This window comes from Perca fluviatilis, chromosome 17, assembly GCF_010015445.1.
Source record: "Perca fluviatilis chromosome 17, GENO_Pfluv_1.0, whole genome shotgun sequence".
In the NCBI taxonomy this organism is placed as follows: Eukaryota; Metazoa; Chordata; class Actinopteri; order Perciformes; family Percidae; genus Perca; species Perca fluviatilis.
In genome coordinates this window covers 4630349-4649466 of record NC_053128.1, presented here as the reverse complement: position 1 = coordinate 4649466, position 19118 = coordinate 4630349, and the positions used below count along the sequence as shown (strand labels likewise).

Genomic DNA, 19118 nt, shown 5'->3' with positions numbered 1-19118 from the left:
TAATACTGTATCTGAAGTCTCTTTTATATAGGCCTTAGTGGTCCCCTAATACTGTATCTGAAGTCTCTTTTATATAGGCCTTAGTGGTCCCCTAATACTGTATCTGAAGTCTCTTTTATATAGGCCTTAGTGGTCCCCTAATACTGTATCTGAAGTCTCTTTTATATAGGCCTTAGTGGTCCCCAAATACTGTATCTGAAGTCTCTTTTATATAGGCCTTAGTGGTCCCCTAATACTGTATCTGAAGTCTCTTTTATATAGGCCTTAGTGGTCCCCTAATACTGTAATCTGAAGTCTCTTTTATATAGGCCTTAGTGGTCCCTAATACTGTATCTGAAGTCTCTTTAATATAGGCCTTAGTGGTCCCCTAATACTGTATCTGAAGTCTCTTCTATATAGGCCTTAGTGGTCCCCTAATACTGTATCTGAAGTCTCTTTTATATAGGCCTTAGTGGTCCCATAATACTGTATCTGAAGTCTCTTCTATATAGGCCTTAGTGGTCCCAATAATACTGTATCTGAAGTCTCTTCTATATAGGCCTTAGTGGTCCCATAATACTGTATCTGAAGTGCTTCTAGTATCGGCTAATAGTGAATACTCTTCTATATAGGCCTTAGTGGTCCCCATAATACTGTATCTGAAGTCTCTTCTATATAGGCCTTAGTGGTCCCATAATACTGTATCTGAAGTCTCTTCTATATAGGCCTTAGTGGTCCCATAATATTGTATCTGAAGTCTCTCTTCTATATAGGCCTTAGTGGTCCCATAATACTGTATCTGAAGTCTCTTCTATATAGGCCTTAGTGGTCCCATAATACTGTATCTGAAGTCTCTTCTATATAGGCCTTAGTGGTCCCATAATACTGTATCTGAAGTCTCTTCTATATAGGCCTTAGTGGTCCCATAATACTGTATCTGAAGTCTCTTCTATATAGGCCTTAGTGGTCCCATAATACTGTATCTGAAGTCTCTTCTATATAGGCCTTAGTGGTCCCCTAATACTGTATCTGAAGTCTCTTCTATATAGGCCTTAGTGGTCCCATAATACTGTATCTGAAGTCTCTTCTATATAGGCCTTAGTGGTCCCATAATACTGTATCTGAAGTCTCTTCTATATAGGCCTTAGTGGTCCCATAATACTGTATCTGAAGTCTCTTCTATATAGGCCTTAGTGGTCCCATAATACTGTATCTGAAGTCTCTTTTATATAGACCTTAGTGGTCCCCTAATACTGTATCTGAAGTCTCTTTTATATAGACCTTAGTGGTCCCCTAATACTGTATCTGAAGTCTCTTCTATATAGGCCTTAGTGGTCCCATAATACTGTATCTGAAGTCTCTTTTATATAGGCCTTATTGGTCCCCTAATACTGTATCATGTACTTCACTACATTTGATTGCAACACTAGTTATTAAAGTTCTTCTTCAGTGGATCCAATAGATTGTGTGATTCTATTCTCTTGACAGTGGTGGAAAGTAACTTTTACTTAAGTTGAGGTAGTTGTACTTGTCTTAAATTTTCCTTTTTATGTGGCTTTATTCTGACATAAAACAAACTAAAAAACAAACTTGGAAATTGTAATTCCTTGTTTAAAAATGCAGCATTTTTGGAAGAAAAAATATCTACCCCCACCCCATTAAAAAAAAAAAAAAAAAGTCTATAATGAAATCAAAATGGTATCCAAGAAATGAATGATGACAAAACGTTTTATAATAGAGTTGAGTTTTAATAATTTCTTCAATTATTTCACAAAATGTTGGTTCATTTAAATATTTTACACCATTTAGTCATATGATTGTTAAATTGTTTAATTTAGTATTGAACACTTTGGGGTTCTAAATTGTTGAGGCTTTGAATTTTAAACCATATCAGAGCTTCTATCACTCTAAAACAAACCACTTCTTCACCACCAGTTTTTCACCAAGACCACAATTACTCTAAAATCAAAAAAACACTGGAATATTATACATTCAGCAGAACCAATACATCACAAATTCAGTCATGAATCCATTTTTGTGTGAAAATAAATAATAATAAACAGGAATTAAGCCAGAATACCTTAAAGTGCATTCAATGTTCCACAGACTCCACCTCTTAGTGTTTACGTGCATTTAAGAGCGGCACACAAGGCACTCGTGGGAATCTCTGTCTCATTTGACACAGGCATCAGTCAGGCTGAGAGTGCTGCCTCCATAGATATATAACAATCTTTATATCTATGACTGCCTCTGCTTGGATGTGGCTGCTGTGTGATTTAAAGGACTATTTGTTTACATCCAGGGTTCAAAATTAACTTTTTCGTCCAACAGCCAAATCGGTAGTGAATGTTAAAATTTTACCAGCCACTCAATAGATTACTATTTATTTATTTTTTTGGGCTGGTGAGTAAAGCAGATCTACCAGCCACTTACATATTTTACCAGCATTTGGCTAGTAGATGGTGCTAATTTTGAACCCTGTTTACATCACCCAAGAATGGGAAATGTCTTTAGCCCACAAGCTGGTGAAATATTCCTTAAATATCCAGCTAATAATACAAACCTGTGGAAAGTAAAACAGTTTTGGACGTGAAAATATAATAACGGATATATTGTACAGAAATTGAGGAGGAATGGAGGTGTATCTCAGAGAGGCTTCTGTGAAACGTCTGTACACAGTGTTTGATTGTGTGTCAGTAGGACAGCCGGCCGAGGGGCGTCACAAAGCGCTACCTGGGAATAAGAAATGGCTCAACACCTGCACACTGTTATTGGCTGGGGGTTACCAACCACGTGGGGCCCAAAGGATCTTTATTGATGCCCATAAATGTCCCGCACACACTTCTAGTGGGGCACAAGTGATGATTGAGAGGGATTATTTTTGTATTAGTCTATGTTTTAAAAAAATTAAAAATAAATAAAATACTACACATTATACCTTTTAAAGCAACTGAAGAAGCTGTGAATCTTGGGAAACAAAAAGGAAATTCAATGTTTCATTACCCTGTAATTGCCACATTTACACAGCGCGGTAGGTGTCATGGAGAAAAAAAGACCCAAACAAATTCATGGTCTTGTTTTTATCATCTGTATGCATGATTACTCAAGCCTAGTTAACCTACAGTATACAGCTACTGCATATTTTTCATTAAGCAGAGACTTTGTGGCTTTGTTTGGGCGGAGGGAGAGAGAGAGAGAGAGAGAGAGAGAGAGATTGAAAGCCAAAACAATATTAAAAAGAGAGTATGAACTGAGGTCAGTTTATCTGCCTTAGCAAAGCCCTTCAAGATTCATCCTTTACACAGACCAGCAGGACTACTTCTGCCACATGGCAATATGAAATCAATGTACTGGGACCCCAGTAAACTACCTTAATTAATTCAATGTAAACTTTTGTGTAGTTGAAGCAATCCGGGATTGCTTAAAGGCATTTAAATAAACAAACAGAAATTGTTTCGGTCAAGCAGTTTTCTCCACCTTGAAAGTCTTCATCAGCCTCTCTGCTTTTAAAGTTCTCAATCCTCTTCATTCACATCATTTCACATTAATCCTTTAAACCCTGGAATTTCATAATTTGATTTTAAAATGTTAAATGTCAGCTGCTTGCTTCTTAGAGCCCAACGCAGTAAATCTTCAGCTCACAAGAAAAGCAAAAAACAACAACATTTGGCCTCTTGATCTCCTCTCTATGCCTGCCTTCTCACTTTGACTGGACCCCCAGCGCAATCTTGAGGTACTCGTAGACCACGTAGCTGATGCTGACAGACGGAATGACCTTCATGAAGTTGGGTGCCAGGCCTCGGTAAAGTCCCGTGGGCCCCTCGGTCCTAATGATGTGTCTGAACAGGGCCGTCATGCTCATTTGAGGACCCCCTTCCAGTGTTGCTGAGGAAAACAGAGGAAGACAGGCTCATCCAACACTGCACCACACATAATGCTACTCCTGTGTCGACTTCTGCAGACGTATGAACAAGTCAATGAACATCATACACCATGCCTAACGCAGATGCTCCAATCTGGATTTTGAAGTCACAATACAATCATTTCACATAAGAACTCTATAAATACTTTAGACAGAGGTTGCTTCCGCCACCTCCATAGTTTCCAAAGGACAGCAGAGGCTAAGGATAGACAGGACAGCTCTCGCAGAGAGATCTCGCAGGGATATTTACCGCTGCTGTCTGAGTTTATGATGGAAGTAATGTGACCACAGCAACCAGAGAAACCACACTGAGGAAAATGACACAGGTGTTCATTTTACTATCCAAGTTCCCTGAACTATACATACACCTCAAACAAAGCAAACTTTATTTTTTACAAAGCTTGCAGAAACATCAGCTTAAAGTTTGATTATGTGGTCTTGGCCAATAAGCAATGTTTATGATGTTAGTTAGATTTTGCAATATTAATGGTGTCAAATTACTGAACATTCCCTCTATTTTAAAAGATAATGTTTTTGGGCATGTGATAGGACAGCTGATGTCATGAAAGGGGAGATAGATGGGGAAGGACATGCAGCATGTCGAGGAGTAAACCTCTATATATGGGCACCCGCTCTACCAACTGAGCTATCCGGGTGCACTTGGGAGGTGGGTGCTCTACCAGGTGAGCTACCCACATTCCTTCTATTTTAAGTTACAATCCATTGTGATACATGATACGATTAGAGTACTGTAGGTGGAAGCACCTCCCGCTCTACCCCCCACGCTGTTGTGGTACACGTCACGCCTCTTTAGCTTGCAGGATGCCAACGATGGGGCAGCATTATAATGCCGTTGTTTGGTTCAGTGTAAAGAAGCAAAGCTGGCGTAACTTCGGATTTTCTTTACAGCAGTAGTGCAGAATCTGTTTGTAAGAGGCTATAGACAGCAGCAGTAGAGTTCTGCAGTGACTGACCTTGTGCCTGCATTCGAGTCCTGACCAGGGCCAGTGGGTAGCTGGCCAGCTGGCCACACGTGCTGGAAGTGGTGCCACAAGCCAGGAGGACAAACACTCCCGGATTAGCGCTGTCTGTGGCAAAGCGCTGCAGCCAGTAATTCTTCAGGGTCTGACAAAAAGAGAGGAGAGCAAATGTGTCAGATTGAGAGAAAATAAAATAAAAATAAAAATAAAGAAGTTATGCCATGAAAACAACCACACACCTCATAGACAGCCAGGTCGATGCCAGCATAGGGGATGATGCCCAGCATGTTGGGTACATAGCCCTTGTAGAAAGCAGCCACACCCTCCTTCTGAAGGATATGTTTGGCACAATCCACGATGCCCGAGTACTGGCCTGTCCTCCCCAGGGCTAATCGTGTCTTCAAGACCTGAAAGGACAGGGTTGACTTTTAATGAAACCTCTCACTTAAAAACACCAGTACACCTCATTTTACCCATCTAGACTCACACCTTCACTTGCTCATCAACACATGCATCCACAATCACCCACTGAAAATCTAAAACCACTCGTTCGACTTCACACACACACACACACACACACACACACACACACACACACACACACACACACACACACACACACACACACACACACACACACACACACACACACACACACACACACACACACACACACACACACACACACACACACAGCAACCCAGCCCCCATTTCCATACACAAGTATCAATACACAGAAATCATGTTTCAAAGTTTCATAACATTAGCCTGTAAGAGTTTACATACATATAGACAAGTCCCCCTCCCCAACAGTACACGGCCCCCTGATGTGATGTCAGGCCTTCCGACAGATGAAAGAAACCACCACTTTGTTTTTAGATAATCTTAAATTTTTTTAAAGGTTATTTTTTTTGGGCCATTTTAGGCCTTTATTTTTGACAGGACAGCTGAAGACATGAAAGGGATGCAGCTTGGAATTAAACCTGCGTCCGCTGCGTTAAGAATTGAGCTAGTCTCACATTGCCAGACGTTCCTCCACAGCGCAGCAGAGGAGGGTCTGGCTAGTCCACACAGCATTCCGGGATGGGAGAAAAACGTGCTCTGGTTTATTGGCATTTCTTTAAACCAATCACAATCGTCTTGGGCGGCGCTAAGCGCTGCATGGGGCAACGGTGCCTCTGCAAAATAGTCTCAGGAAGGAACTTGTTTTGGTGGAACATGTACGTTCAAAAGTTGTTTTAGTCGTGCAACAGAAAACTCAGATTGGACAGATAGTCTAGCTAGCGGTCTGGATTTACCCTGCAGAGATCTGAGGAGAAGGTAACCATAGTCCTTAGAAATCCACCGGACTTTAAAATGCCAAAATGCAACACAAAGAAAGCGTAAGGTAAGGGACATCCGGCCGAAATGAAAGACATCCTGGACATCCGGCACTTGAACTATCCCGGAATTGGAACGTCGTAGGATTGAGCCTTTGTACATGGGGCGCATGCTCAACCAGGTGAGCTACCGGGGCGCCCTAAAAAAAAAAAAAACTTTCATACTTGAACCAGCATAGACTAACATACAGTTTACAAACACTTGTAAAGAACATGCATGTCATGGCAGTCTTGAGTATTTTTTTTTGTGATGAATGATTAGAGCACATACTTTATCACAAAAAACATTCATGAATTGTGGTTCATGTATTATGGGTCCTCTGAAAATGTGACCAAATCTGCTGGGTCATAAATGGTCAAGTGAGAAACGAAATGAATGGTCAAGGATGGTCAAGAGTCAACCAAGATACCACCAATAAGCAGGTCTGTGGTGAAATAAAAGCTGCTGGAACACGGGTGTCAGGATCCAAAGTCAAACATGTTTTACATCCCCACAGGCTGAGAGAGGCTGTCAGAATTCATGAATGTTTTTGTGACAAAGACATATCAGTGCTCCAATCATTCCATCGCAGAAAAGTAAGAGTTGTAGAAATGATTGGAAACTCAAGACTGCCAAGTGTCTTTACGAGTTTATGCAAACACTTGAACTGTATATAGGTCATGCTTTTTATTAAAATACGTTGTGTTATGATCTTCATTTACATAAACTACTTGCTCAAACTTTGTCTGGGAGTCTGATGTGAACAGATCATGCATTCAAGGCTAAAAGTTTAAATGGGCAGTCAGTCACAAGACAAAAAGAATCCACCCCGATATTTCTGCATTCAAACATACTGAGTTATGAGTTGCTACATAACATTTAAAGAATAAATACAATCCTTATTTTAAGCAAGGTCTTGCTTAAAAAAAATGTTTTATTCTGTCTGTGCTAATTGATCTCTCACCTCCATGGGGTAGATGCTGCTCTGAGCGCTTGCTCCAGCCAGAGAGCCTGCCACCAGTCTCTCTGTGATGCCCAGCGTCTCCTGGTTACTTCCAATTAATCGTTTGATCTGACAGACAGGACACATTTTGTCATGCAACAACACAAAATGTGAAATAAAATAAACGGCTTATTGGAGTCAGAGCTGTATTGCTGCATACCTGTTCGTAGGCCATGAACTTAATAGCCGACTCAGGGGCTATTTTGATGACATTGATGCCGTTACCTCGCCACAGTGACCTCACACCACCCTCTCGGATCATCTGGACAAAGCCTCCAGTCATATGCATGCTGTTGCTCTTGGAGGCGTGAACCTATGGAGGCCAGGAACAGGACACACCGTCAGCATCTATTCACACTGTGATGTAGGGCTGCAACTACCCATTATTTTCATAGTCGATTAATATGTTGATTTTTTTTCTCGAGTAATCGATTAGTTGTTTGGTCTCTAAAATGTCAGAAAATGGTGAAAAATGTGGATCAGTGTTTCCCAAAAGCCCAAGTGGACGTCCTCAAATGTCTTGTTTTGTCCACAACTCAAAGATTTAATCAGTTTACTGTCACAGAGGAGAGAAGAAACTATAAATATTCACATTTAACAAGCTGGAATCAAAGAATTACTCAAACCGACTAATCGATAATCAAAACAGTAATTAATTTAAGTGTTGACAACTAATCGATTAATTGTTGCAGCTCTTCTGTGATGCATAGCTATCAACACTCCCGATTTATGTGGGAGTCAACCCACTTTTGACCCCATTTCCTGCACTGCTCCCGATTGGTAATTTGTCCCACTAATCTCCAGATTTCATAGTTATAGGACTCAAATTGGTGCTTCAGTTTCTGTGATATGGCCAGACTGTAGGATATGTTGTGGTACAACCTGGCAACCCAAATAACCCTGCCCGACGTGCCGTGCGTCACTCGCCACGTTCAAGCTTACGAGTCATTGAACTGAACTGAGTATGGATGAAATAGCTCCTAAAAAGAAGACGTATATGTCAACATTTCTGTCCACTTGGTGCAAGACCTTCCGGTTCTAGCCGCTAGCCTCAGCAAACACCATGCACATTATCACTAACACCTATGTCGGGCAGACTTTAGCATAGAACATAGAAAAATGACGTTAGCAAACATGCTAATTATAGCAAACATAAACAGGCTGTGGAGGCACAGCGGGGAACTGCTAACATCGGCTCCTTCCTCTTGAGAGGCTGATAAAGTCACAAAGGCAGACACAGAACATTTTAGTATATTTTGGATTGCTATGGATTTTAAGCTCTTTTAAAGTCATTTAGTTTACATCACTGTATGAATTAGTGGTGTAGGGTTGTATGGGGCAGGGACGTTGCAAGTATGCCATTCCAACTGATACCCCATAAAATCTCCCTCTTTTTTACAGCCCAATGTTGGCAGGTAAGGTGAACACCACTAATTAATTTCCCTTTGTTCAGTTTATATATAATGACAATATCCCTCTCTGAGAGTACTCCCTAATTCATCAGCTGTGTGTTGTGCCTTACCTGCATGAGTACTTTGAGCCTGTCCAGTGGTGCTGTGCAGGTTCGGGACGCAGCACCAGCTCCCCCTCCAGCCACTAGGTGTCGCCACCACATTCCGGTTTTCTTCTCTTCTGCCGTGAACTCATCAGGCACCAACAAACTCTCCCCAACATCTAAGATCTGAGGAGGAAGCAGAGAGTTTCAGCCTTTTACTGTCTATGGTTTCAGCCACTTATCCTCATTAAACAGTTGTTTTAATGGTGCTAGTGCCAGGGGATTACCAAATCAGGTTATAACACAAATCATAATAATAATAATAATAATAATAATAATAATTAATTAATTCATAATTTATACTTTATTCATCCCACAAGGGGAAATTACAATGTTTTCACCCCGTTGTTATTACACACAGGTCTGAATTACACGCTCATGCTCAGTACCTATACATGCGCTAATGGAGAGATGATGATGAGTGAGGGAGCTGCCCATGGAAAGGCGCCCCGAGCAGTTGGGGGTTCGGTGCCTTGCTCAAGAGCACCTTGGCAGTGCCCAGGAGGTGAACTGGCAGAAGTGAAGTGCCAGAGTTTTGGTGTGATACAGGGAAAAGTGCTGTATGAATATTAGTACTATTTCAATATTTACCAGTCATTTTAATAATTACACATAGTTACAAACTACTCAAATGGCTTTCTCTGAATGCCTATATGCTTTTACAGAAGGTAAATGACATATATTATATATTATACTCATTACTAGACACCAAAGTATTCAGTTTTTACAAGAATCTTTTCTTAACATACACCTTATCGTGTTACTGTATATCACAAAGATAAAAACCCAACAAATGTCAGTAAATTACACTTTCATCATTATAACACGATAAGTTGGTCCATCATCTGCCCTTTCTAAGCTAAACATTGCCAGTTCCTGCGGTCACTTTGCGACTGAACGAAGGAGGACCTTGGGATGGATGCGGATTTTGCCTTTAATTTAAGATGCAAAAATATGATCCAACATACATTCTAACTAATGCAATTAGCATCTATAAGTGCCTAATTACGTGTCTTTGGTATTTTCATAATTTCAAACGTAACATTCTGGCAACCGCGTTGAATGTTTCCTCGACATCTACTTTCCCCAACAAATACATTTGAGCAGAAAAGATGAGATTTTGACTTTTGCTCTTAATGTTTCTTGCCCTTGCTTTGAAGCGGAGAGGAAGAGTGCGTACCGTGGAGTGTTTCCAGTAGAGGATGATCTCAGGAATGTTGTCTGCTGGATGCAGGAGGTGGTAATCCCGCCACTCATTCCAGTCAATCGTCATTGTGCCATTTTGATCCATACTGGGGATTTAAAATACAACTATCAACAACCAAATCTAGTTAGGAATGTGACAGTTTTAGACAGTAGGAAGAACAAGCTATCTGCTCGCATGCACTGTTACTTCTCAACAATGGCAACACTTCAGTTCTCATGGCTTCCTTTATGAGTTAAAGTGCATTCTGTTGTGGCAGGATGCTTCACTTGATCACTCACGCAACTGCTTCACCATATTATCACAGCATTTCTTTGTTTTGCCAATGTGATATTTTCCATCTGAAATCACTGTATACAATGGCAGCTGGTAACTGAATTACACAGACTAGACAGACTGCAGTGGTGATCAGGGTAGCACTGGCTGAGCAAGCAGACTATAGAATCTACTACTTACTACAAGATAGGGGCCCAGATATGACCCCTCCTGACTCTGAGATCAGCCAGAGTGAAGAACAGACAGACAGACAGACAGACAGACAGGAGGTTAGAGGAACTAGACAAGGATTGCACCAAGCCAAAACAACATGAGCCAGTTGCTGCTGATAAATAGAACTAAAAAGTTCATATGAGACTAAAGCCCTTTTCAGGCATGGAATGTGTAACACTGCTTCATGGATATGTTGATCTTCTTTGTCGTTCAGACACAGGTGGCCATGATGTAAATGTTTGCGGGAATGGAGTGAGAAAAACAATCCTGGGGGAATCACGGATCCTGCTTTTGATTTCAACTATCGAAATCAAAAGCTAATTTCGATCAATTTTCAATTTAAAATCAAAATCATGACACCCCTACTGCCATGACATTTGGGTCATCACACACCCAAGTCGTGTCTCTTCCCAGGAAAAAACATCAAGAGCAGACTTTACCATTAGGCAAGGTAGGCAACTGCCTGGGGCCCCCCAACTAAAAAGGGCCCCAAACAGCTATAGATTTATTATGAAAAATATTGAATATGGTCCTATTATAACTCATTGTACACTGAATGAACTTACAGAAGGCCCCCAAAGCACAACTTAACCGTATACTACTGGCTTAGTGTGTACTTTTATAGATTTTACTCACAAAATATAACAAAATATGATGCATTATTATCCATTAAACTATCATATTAACAACAAGCCGTTAAGTACATTGCGCTGATAATAGATCTCTTTCACTCTTCACTTTAAGTAAACATTTGAATGCAGGACTTGTTTTTTTCTCCTATTGTGAGATATGGCGTAATTTGTGGGAGGTTTATGTTTGTATATTTTGTATATTTATGTTTAGTTAATATTTATGTATTGTGCCTTTAGATGTTCAACATGCTAGAATGTTGGGTTTATTGTTAGTTGATGTGTCTGAATGATCCCATGAGGGATATATCATGTAAATGACCAGACACAAAAATAAAAATTCATTCATTCATATACTGTGCCGTCTCCTCCATTTCCTTCCGTCCATCCATTCCTTCCTCCATTCCATCCTTCCATTTCCCTTTCCATTCCACTGTCCCTATGTCATTCCTGTCCCTCCACTCCACCCTTTCCCTATGGCTGGAGTCAGATAAACAGTTCCTCCTCCATTTCCCTTTCATTTCCGTCCACTGTCTCTTCACTATCCTTTCGTTCTCCTCCTCCATTCCATCCACTCCATCACTCTCCATCCCATTTCTTTCTTTCTGTCTCTTCCCACCTATTCCTCCATGTTCTGTCCATCCACTCCATCATATTATGTATTCCGTCCGTTCCATTCTATCCTTTAGACCCCTCTCCACTGTTTCCTTTCGTTCCATTCCATTCCTTCCTTCAGACCTGTTTGTGTCTCTCTCTCTCTCTCTCTTTTTTCCTGTCTCTCTCTCTCTCTCTCTCTCTCTCTCTCTCTCTGTCTCTCTCTCTCTCTCTCTCACTGTCTCTGCCTCTCTCTCTCTCCTCAGTGTCTGCTTCTGTGTGGTCTCGGTCTGTGTGTGGTCACCTTGTGTCTGTGTGTGTGTGTGTGTGGTCGGGATTCCATCCTGTGGTTCGGGATTTTTCTCCTGATCTCCGTCTTGTCCATCCTTGGCCTGGATCATTCTCGTGTGGATCCTTGGATCCATTGTCCTTGTGTCCAGAATCCATCTTTGTCTTCTTTCATTTCCTTCCATTATTTCCACTCCATTAGTCCATCCTCTTTTCGGCTCCAGTATTTGTCCATCCATTCTATTTCTTTCTTCCTTCATGTCCTTCCTTCCATATTTCCTTCCATTCCAGTCCCATCTCCTTTCCTCTCTCTTTCTCTCATGTCTTTTCCTGCCTCTCTCTCTGTCTCTCTCTCTCTCTCTCTCTCTCTCTCTCTCTGTGTGTGTGTGTCTTCTTTCTGTTTGCTCTCTCTCTCTCACTGCGTGTGCTTCTCTCTCATCTCTCTCTCTCTCTCTCTCTCTCTCTCTCTCTGTCTCTCTCTCTCTCTCATGTGTGTGTGTGTGTGTGTGATTGATTTTGTGTGTGTCTGTGTGTGTGTGTCATTATGTGTGTGGCTCAATGGCATGCATGTAATACGTATATGTGTCATTCCACCACTCCTCTCTCTCTCTCTCACCTCGTCACTGTGTCTATATGTATACTGTCTGTGCTCTCTCTTATGCCTCTCTCTCTCTCTCTCTCTCTCTCCTCCTCTCACCACCCCCCCCCCTGCCTCTCACATACTCCATATATTTTTCTCACACACATATATACACATACATATATATATATATACCATACATATATATATATATATACACATCTACATACATACATATATATATATATATATTTTTTCCCCTTTGGGTTGGTGTATACATATATATATACACACACACACACATATATATATATACATATGCACACACACACATACATACACATATACATACATACATACATACATACATGCATACATGTATGTGTGTGTGTCTTATATATATATATATGTGTGTATGTATATATATATATATATATATATATATGGTGTGTGGTGTGTATATGTGTATGTATGTATGTATGTAGGTATGTGTGGTGTGTATATGTATATAATATATGTATTAAGGATGTATCTATATATATATATAGCAATAATTATATTTATTTTTATATATATATATATATATATATAACTACTGTTACTTACTTGGCAATAAACCCTTTTCTGATTCTGATAATGTCTTCCAAGTCTCTGGAGTAGCTTTGTGAAGTCTAAAAAATGAACCGTTATCTCAGCTTGAGCCTAAAGTCTAGAGCTTAATAACAGAAAGTCAGCATTACAAACCAGGGCCGCAGAGTATAAAAAGGTGTGGGCATTTAGCGGGCAGGGATGATCTTATGATTCTACGAGTTGCATTATGGGAATTACGTTTTTTTGGAGTTTGACCCAAACTAAGGATTAAAGTCAGGATATCACCACTGCTGCTTCAGTTTTGAACATGAATGCAATACTAAATTGATAGATTTAGTAGAATTGTACCAAGATTTCTTACCATCGTTCTTCTTGTCCAGACTCTTGAAGACCAGCCGGAGTTTCTTCTCGTGGTCTCTGAGATAATGAACAAACTCCTCAAAGTCTAACTGTCCGTCCAGGTCTTTGTCTCCTGCTTTCACTATTTTCTGTAAGGAGAGAAGAGACAGGAGAAACCTTTTAGAAAAAGCTATTTTTTTTGTATTTAAACGTTTCAGAAAGATGCATTATTTATACAGCAACATTACCTGTAAAGGATATTAGAGATGGTAGTATAAGAGATATTTTGCGGTTTCAAATCCAGCTCTGTGTGGGCAGTAGGGGTGGTACGGTTCACAAAACACACGGTTTGGTTCGTATCACGGTTTTAGGGTCACGGTTTTCGATTCTGTATGGTTCTTGTTATTTTTTCTTTTAATCTTTAACACTCCAGAAATATACTTCAGCATATGATATATAGCTAAATTAGCATATTGAATGCATATGTAATGTTACACAATACATGCACTCCACACTCCACTTGAGGAGCGGTCGGCTTGGCGCCTCTCAAAATCTGGCAAAAATCTTTGTCGATCAAAAACACCAGACAGATTCAGCAACTGTATGGCCTATTTCTCACTTAAAATGTATTCAGAAACACATTTCGGTGAACTATTTTCGTAAAATACGAGATCGTATTCAGAACGAGACTCCTGTTTTGAGTGTTTTGAAATTCGGGAGCAACAAGACCCACGTGACGCGTCCGTCCAATCAGCTGCCATGTGTTGCGTTCGTCACACTCATCCCCCTTGTCATTTCCAGTAAGTGTTTTAACATAGGCGTCGAAAGTGGGCACTACGGCAGTAAGTGGTTAGTGCACATTAACAGTGTACTGACGAACCGTGCGACGCACACACACTCCGAACCGAGACAAGCGAACCGAGCGGTTCGGATGTTTTTTCATGAACCGTACCACCCCTAGTGGGCTGTGTGTGCAGCTGAACAGTTTTTGGCTTCCCTCCATGGCGAGGTCTGTTGAGATCAACAGAGATCCGCCAGATGATGCGGAAAGCGTTGTTTCACATTATCCACCAGATTTCAGCAGACCTCCCCAGAGAGCGGCACCACGGAGAGAAGCGAAACAGCATTCATCTGCACACAATGCCCACGCTAAGATGACACAGAGCCGATTTAAAAATCGACAAAGTATCCATTTAACTTGAATGAATTCACTGCTGTTATCAAAGAAAGCCATAAAGCTTTGTGGACAGAATAATGTGACAAACAGTAGGTCAGAGTGTTCCACCATCTCCTGCCATCTGTGCACTGTTGACTCAGCCTGCAGTTTAGACCACTTTACAGCCATCACACATATCGGGTTATTAGTAATCTTACACAGCTCACGGCGCTTTCGGCCAATATAGCCTGCCAAGCCAAATGGAAAGATTTCTACAAGGAATTACAGTTCGCTGGAGCATGAATATACACTTAACAGCAGGAAATTGATACCTAAGGGAAGGAACAGCTGGGTGTGCAGGCTAGAGAGAAAATATACATGTTTGTCTCTGACAGAATGCACCTGGGCAATACTTTGCCAAATGATTTGCTCAGCTAGCTAGGAGGCAAAACTGACTGAGTATGCAAAAAAAAAAAAAAGATCAACCATGTTCACCACTGGATGGAGACCAGTCCATAGGCCACTGTTCGATGAACATTACCAATACAAACTACCTAAAGGATTATAGCAGCGGTTTTGCATACTTTAGTCCTTTACATCTGCTTTTAAAGTTACAATATGTTATCATAGCATTGTAATGCAACTGCAATAGTGGAACTGTGCTACCTCATGGTTGCAGACAAGTCCACATGTGACTAAACTGTTATCATGCATTGAAAATAATGGGCAAAAGGCCAACCAGATCACATTATTGTCACGTCCTGAGAGATCTGAACATGTTAAGATTTAATAACTACATTGCATGTAGGTTTCTTGTATGTTTATGTGCTTTATATATTTTAATTGTGGCAATGTTGTGGGCAGTGGTGGCCTAAAGGTTAGAGAAGCAAGCTTGTGACGTCGGTTCAATCCCCAGACCGACAGGAAAGTGAAAGAGCAGCGCTTGTCCCTCCCTCATTACTCAGCAAGGCCCTTAACCCCAACCGCTCCAGTGGAGCTGCTCAATGGCCAGCAGATCAGACTGTGGTTGTACTGGGTGGCTTCCAGGTATGAATATTAGCCGGCACTATGGCCGGATGCGATAAGCGCCTTTCACTCATTTCCTCCATTTCCACTCCTCCGTTATTTATTTCCTACCATATGCTATGTCCTCCACTGCACCTTATATATGCACCACTCTCTCTCTTTCTCTTTCTCCTCTCTCTCTCTCTCTCTCCCCACACACCTTTCTCTTTCCATTTCCTTCCAGCTAGTGTCCAGTGTGCAGCCATCATTTCCTTGTAACTATGCCTCCTCTTCCCTCCAGTGCCTCTTTCTATGCTGATGTGTGCGTGCTATACTCAGCTCCGTTGCGGCCTAGGGTTATATATTGTGTATGGTATGTGTGTCCTCTGCGTGCCATTGGTGCATGTACTTTTCCTGCCCTCTTTCGTCTGTCTCCTGTGTTCCTCCATCCACGTGAATCATTCCTGTCACTATTTTAGGGTCTTCCCTGCGTCCTGGATCAATACAGAGTGTGTCTGAGGATCCAGCTGGAATCTCAATGCTCTTTTGTACGGTATTTCTGCTCCATCCATTACTTCGTCCATCTCTTTTCCTTGGACTGGCTGGATCTATTTGTGTCCATTCTGTCCATGTGTTTTCCCTGTGTTGCTCCTTATTGCTTCCTTCATTGTGTGTGGTCCGTATCCACCTCACCATGTCCCATATTTTCCTGCCTCTGTCTGCCTGCCTGTGCTGTCTCTGTGTCTCTCTCTGCCGCTCTCTGTCTGTCTCTGTCTCTGTGTCTCTCTCTCTCTGTCTCTCTCTGTCTGTCTCTCTCTCTCTCTCTCTCTCTCTCTCTCTCTCTCTCTCTGTGTGTCTCTCTCTCTCTCTTGTGTGTGTGTGTGTCTGTCTGTGTGTGTGTGTCATGTGTCTATGGCTCATCAGATGTGTGATGTGCGTTGGGTTGATTGCTGGGATTCATGACAAGGACAGATCAGATGGATCAATCAGCTCTGTGTTAGTTGGATGCACCTCCTCCCATGTCATTTCCAGTGGGATGTTTTGACATAAGGTGTCAGGGGGACTCTGAGTGGTAAGTGGTTAGTGCACATTAACAGTGTACTGACGAACCGTGCGTCTAATGCAGTATGTGTGTAGGTGTGTGTGTGTGTGTGTGTGTGTGGGGGGGGGTTAACTTGTATGTTTGTTTTTATGAATTGTCTTGTGTTGATTATACTGTATACTTATTCATGTTTATGCTTTGTTCTAATGTTTATGCTGTTTTTAATGTAAAGCATTTTGGGTTTGGGCTTCTGCGTAATGAAAGGTGCTATATAAATAAAATTGCCATTGCTATCTAAAAGGTTGCAATACCACAATGTAAATACACTTTTAAAAGTAAAAGTCCTGCATTCAAAATGTTACTTGAGTAAAATTGCATACTGTATTAGCGGCAACTTTTATTTTGAGTATCAAAGCTAAAACTACTGCAGCCAACAACAGGGCCGTTTTCAATAGCTAAGCTGAAAGGGACGCTGCAGAGAGATCTGCATGGTGGCCACCTACTAGGGATATTTGGTGGCCACAGAGAAACTTTTTGTGGCAACAGGCCATGCCTAATGTCGAACCCTGTGAAATCTCTCAAACACAGGATTACACTTCAAAAACACACAAATCAATTCTCAAGAGTGTGAAAATGCAGTACATTAAAAAAGAGCGACCTTCAAGGCAGAGTACTTACTCAGTCCTTGCACCACACAAAATGCAAAACGGCACTACTGATCACTGCAATTCCCAATTGAATGATGCACACTTGTCTGTGAGAGGATTTTTTGTTAATAAAAAAATTATCTATAATGTGCTGATAGATGTACCAAGTGCCACTAACACTCACTCTTGCCATTCTATTCATCATGGGAAAAATATAAGCGGTAACTAAAACTATACTTTTAGCATTTTAAAATGCTCCAGTTGAAAATATAGTTTTACTTTTCTTAGATATGGCAATGCAATATCTACACACACTTGTGGCACAAAGTGCGCAGTGGAGTTGCGGTGCGCTATTGCCTGTGCATCAGCCACGTCAGGTGACACTTCGCTAAGCCACGCCTGAAAACCGCCACTGGCCTATTGTGGCTTAGCAACCGTAACTAGTCGCGGGAGGTCCGTCAAGCTTTCGAGCGAGGGAAATATGCCGTAGCGTTGTGCGTATGGATTGTGCAAATCCAATACCCGGTATCCTAAAAGTTTGGACGGGGTGGTGGAATTTTTTCCCTTCCCGAAACACACTAACACGCTAATGTTAGCTAGCTAACTAACTCAGCACAGCATTGCTTGGAAATAATGACGGTTCTTTGTTCATAATGCATATATTTGAACGTAAAATAAAGGACAATTCCGGCGCAAAATGAACCTAGGGGTTAATTACAGATGTGTACCCACTCGATCGTTCTCTGGGACATGTTTTCATGCTAATCGAATATATTTGTAGCTTGAAACAAGCTAGCGCAAACCGCTGATTAGCTTACAACGCTAGTATTCGGGGCACAGGGAAAGTACAACAAATCGCTATTTATACCACTAAAAAGACTCAAAATATCACCACACTTCAACGGTAGCATAATGAGGGTCCCTACATGTTAACCAAAACATTGAAAACATAAGTAAGTGTACAGACAGTTTATTAAAAAGAGAGCTTATAAAGACAGTCACGTTATCGTATACAGGCGGCCATCGTCTTAGGAGCTACTCTCTTTCTAATCTATCTTTTTAATAAACTGTCTGTACACTTACAAAGTCCCTCATTATGCTACCGTTGAAGTTTGGTGATATTTTGAGCCTTTTTAGTGGTATTAATAGCAATTTGTTTTACTTTACTTACTTACTAATCAGTGGTCCACGCTAGCTTGTTTTGAGCTACAAAGACATTCGGTTAACATGAAAACATGTCCCAGAGAGGGATTGAGTGGGTACACATCTGTTAATAACCCCTAGGTTCGTTTTGCGCTGGAATTGTCCTTAAGATGATTGAAAGGCAAGACAGAGGCTCACTGACATACTTTAAAATATATTTCAGCATTTTGTCAATCGCTAAAAATATAAGCAGGAGAATGTTATATAATAGCTTATAATAGCTTATAATAGATTATTTTCAAATTTCACTTACCCTGCTGTGCATGAACATAGCTGTTCCAATATTTGTGTGTTTCCCATTTGAATGGTCAGTGTATGAGGCGGCTCACATTATGGCATGACCTAGAAGCTTTAGCTTCAATTTTGATGAAATTATTCTCTAATGGGTTGCATATTATGTCATGGATATATCTCTTGAATGCATACTGCAGTCCCTTTTGTCTTGCTCTCTCAGATATTTCACCTGTTTGCCAAAAATGACTAATTATCTCCTTGGGAATGTCGGACACCGGTGCATACATACTGTAATAGACGTGCCAGGCACGAAAGCTTG

The 19118-nt window shown here is 41.0% G+C and overlaps 1 protein-coding gene across 1 annotated transcript in view; it reads right to left on the bottom strand.

The window, feature by feature from the left end:
- Nucleotides 1-1706: 1706 nt before the first annotated feature.
- slc25a25b (solute carrier family 25 member 25b) overlaps nt 1707-19118 on the bottom strand; it is a 30330-nt gene continuing 12918 nt past the window's right edge. The window contains 10 exon segments of the mRNA XM_039780345.1: nt 1707-3864; nt 4876-5026; nt 5121-5288; nt 7205-7312; nt 7404-7556; nt 8766-8924; nt 9979-10090; nt 10459-10494; nt 11652-11729; nt 13522-13661. Of these exon segments, the coding sequence (XP_039636279.1) occupies nt 3680-3864; nt 4876-5026; nt 5121-5288; nt 7205-7312; nt 7404-7556; nt 8766-8924; nt 9979-10090; nt 10459-10494; nt 11652-11729; nt 13522-13661 (1290 nt within the window). The 3' untranslated portion in view covers nt 1707-3679.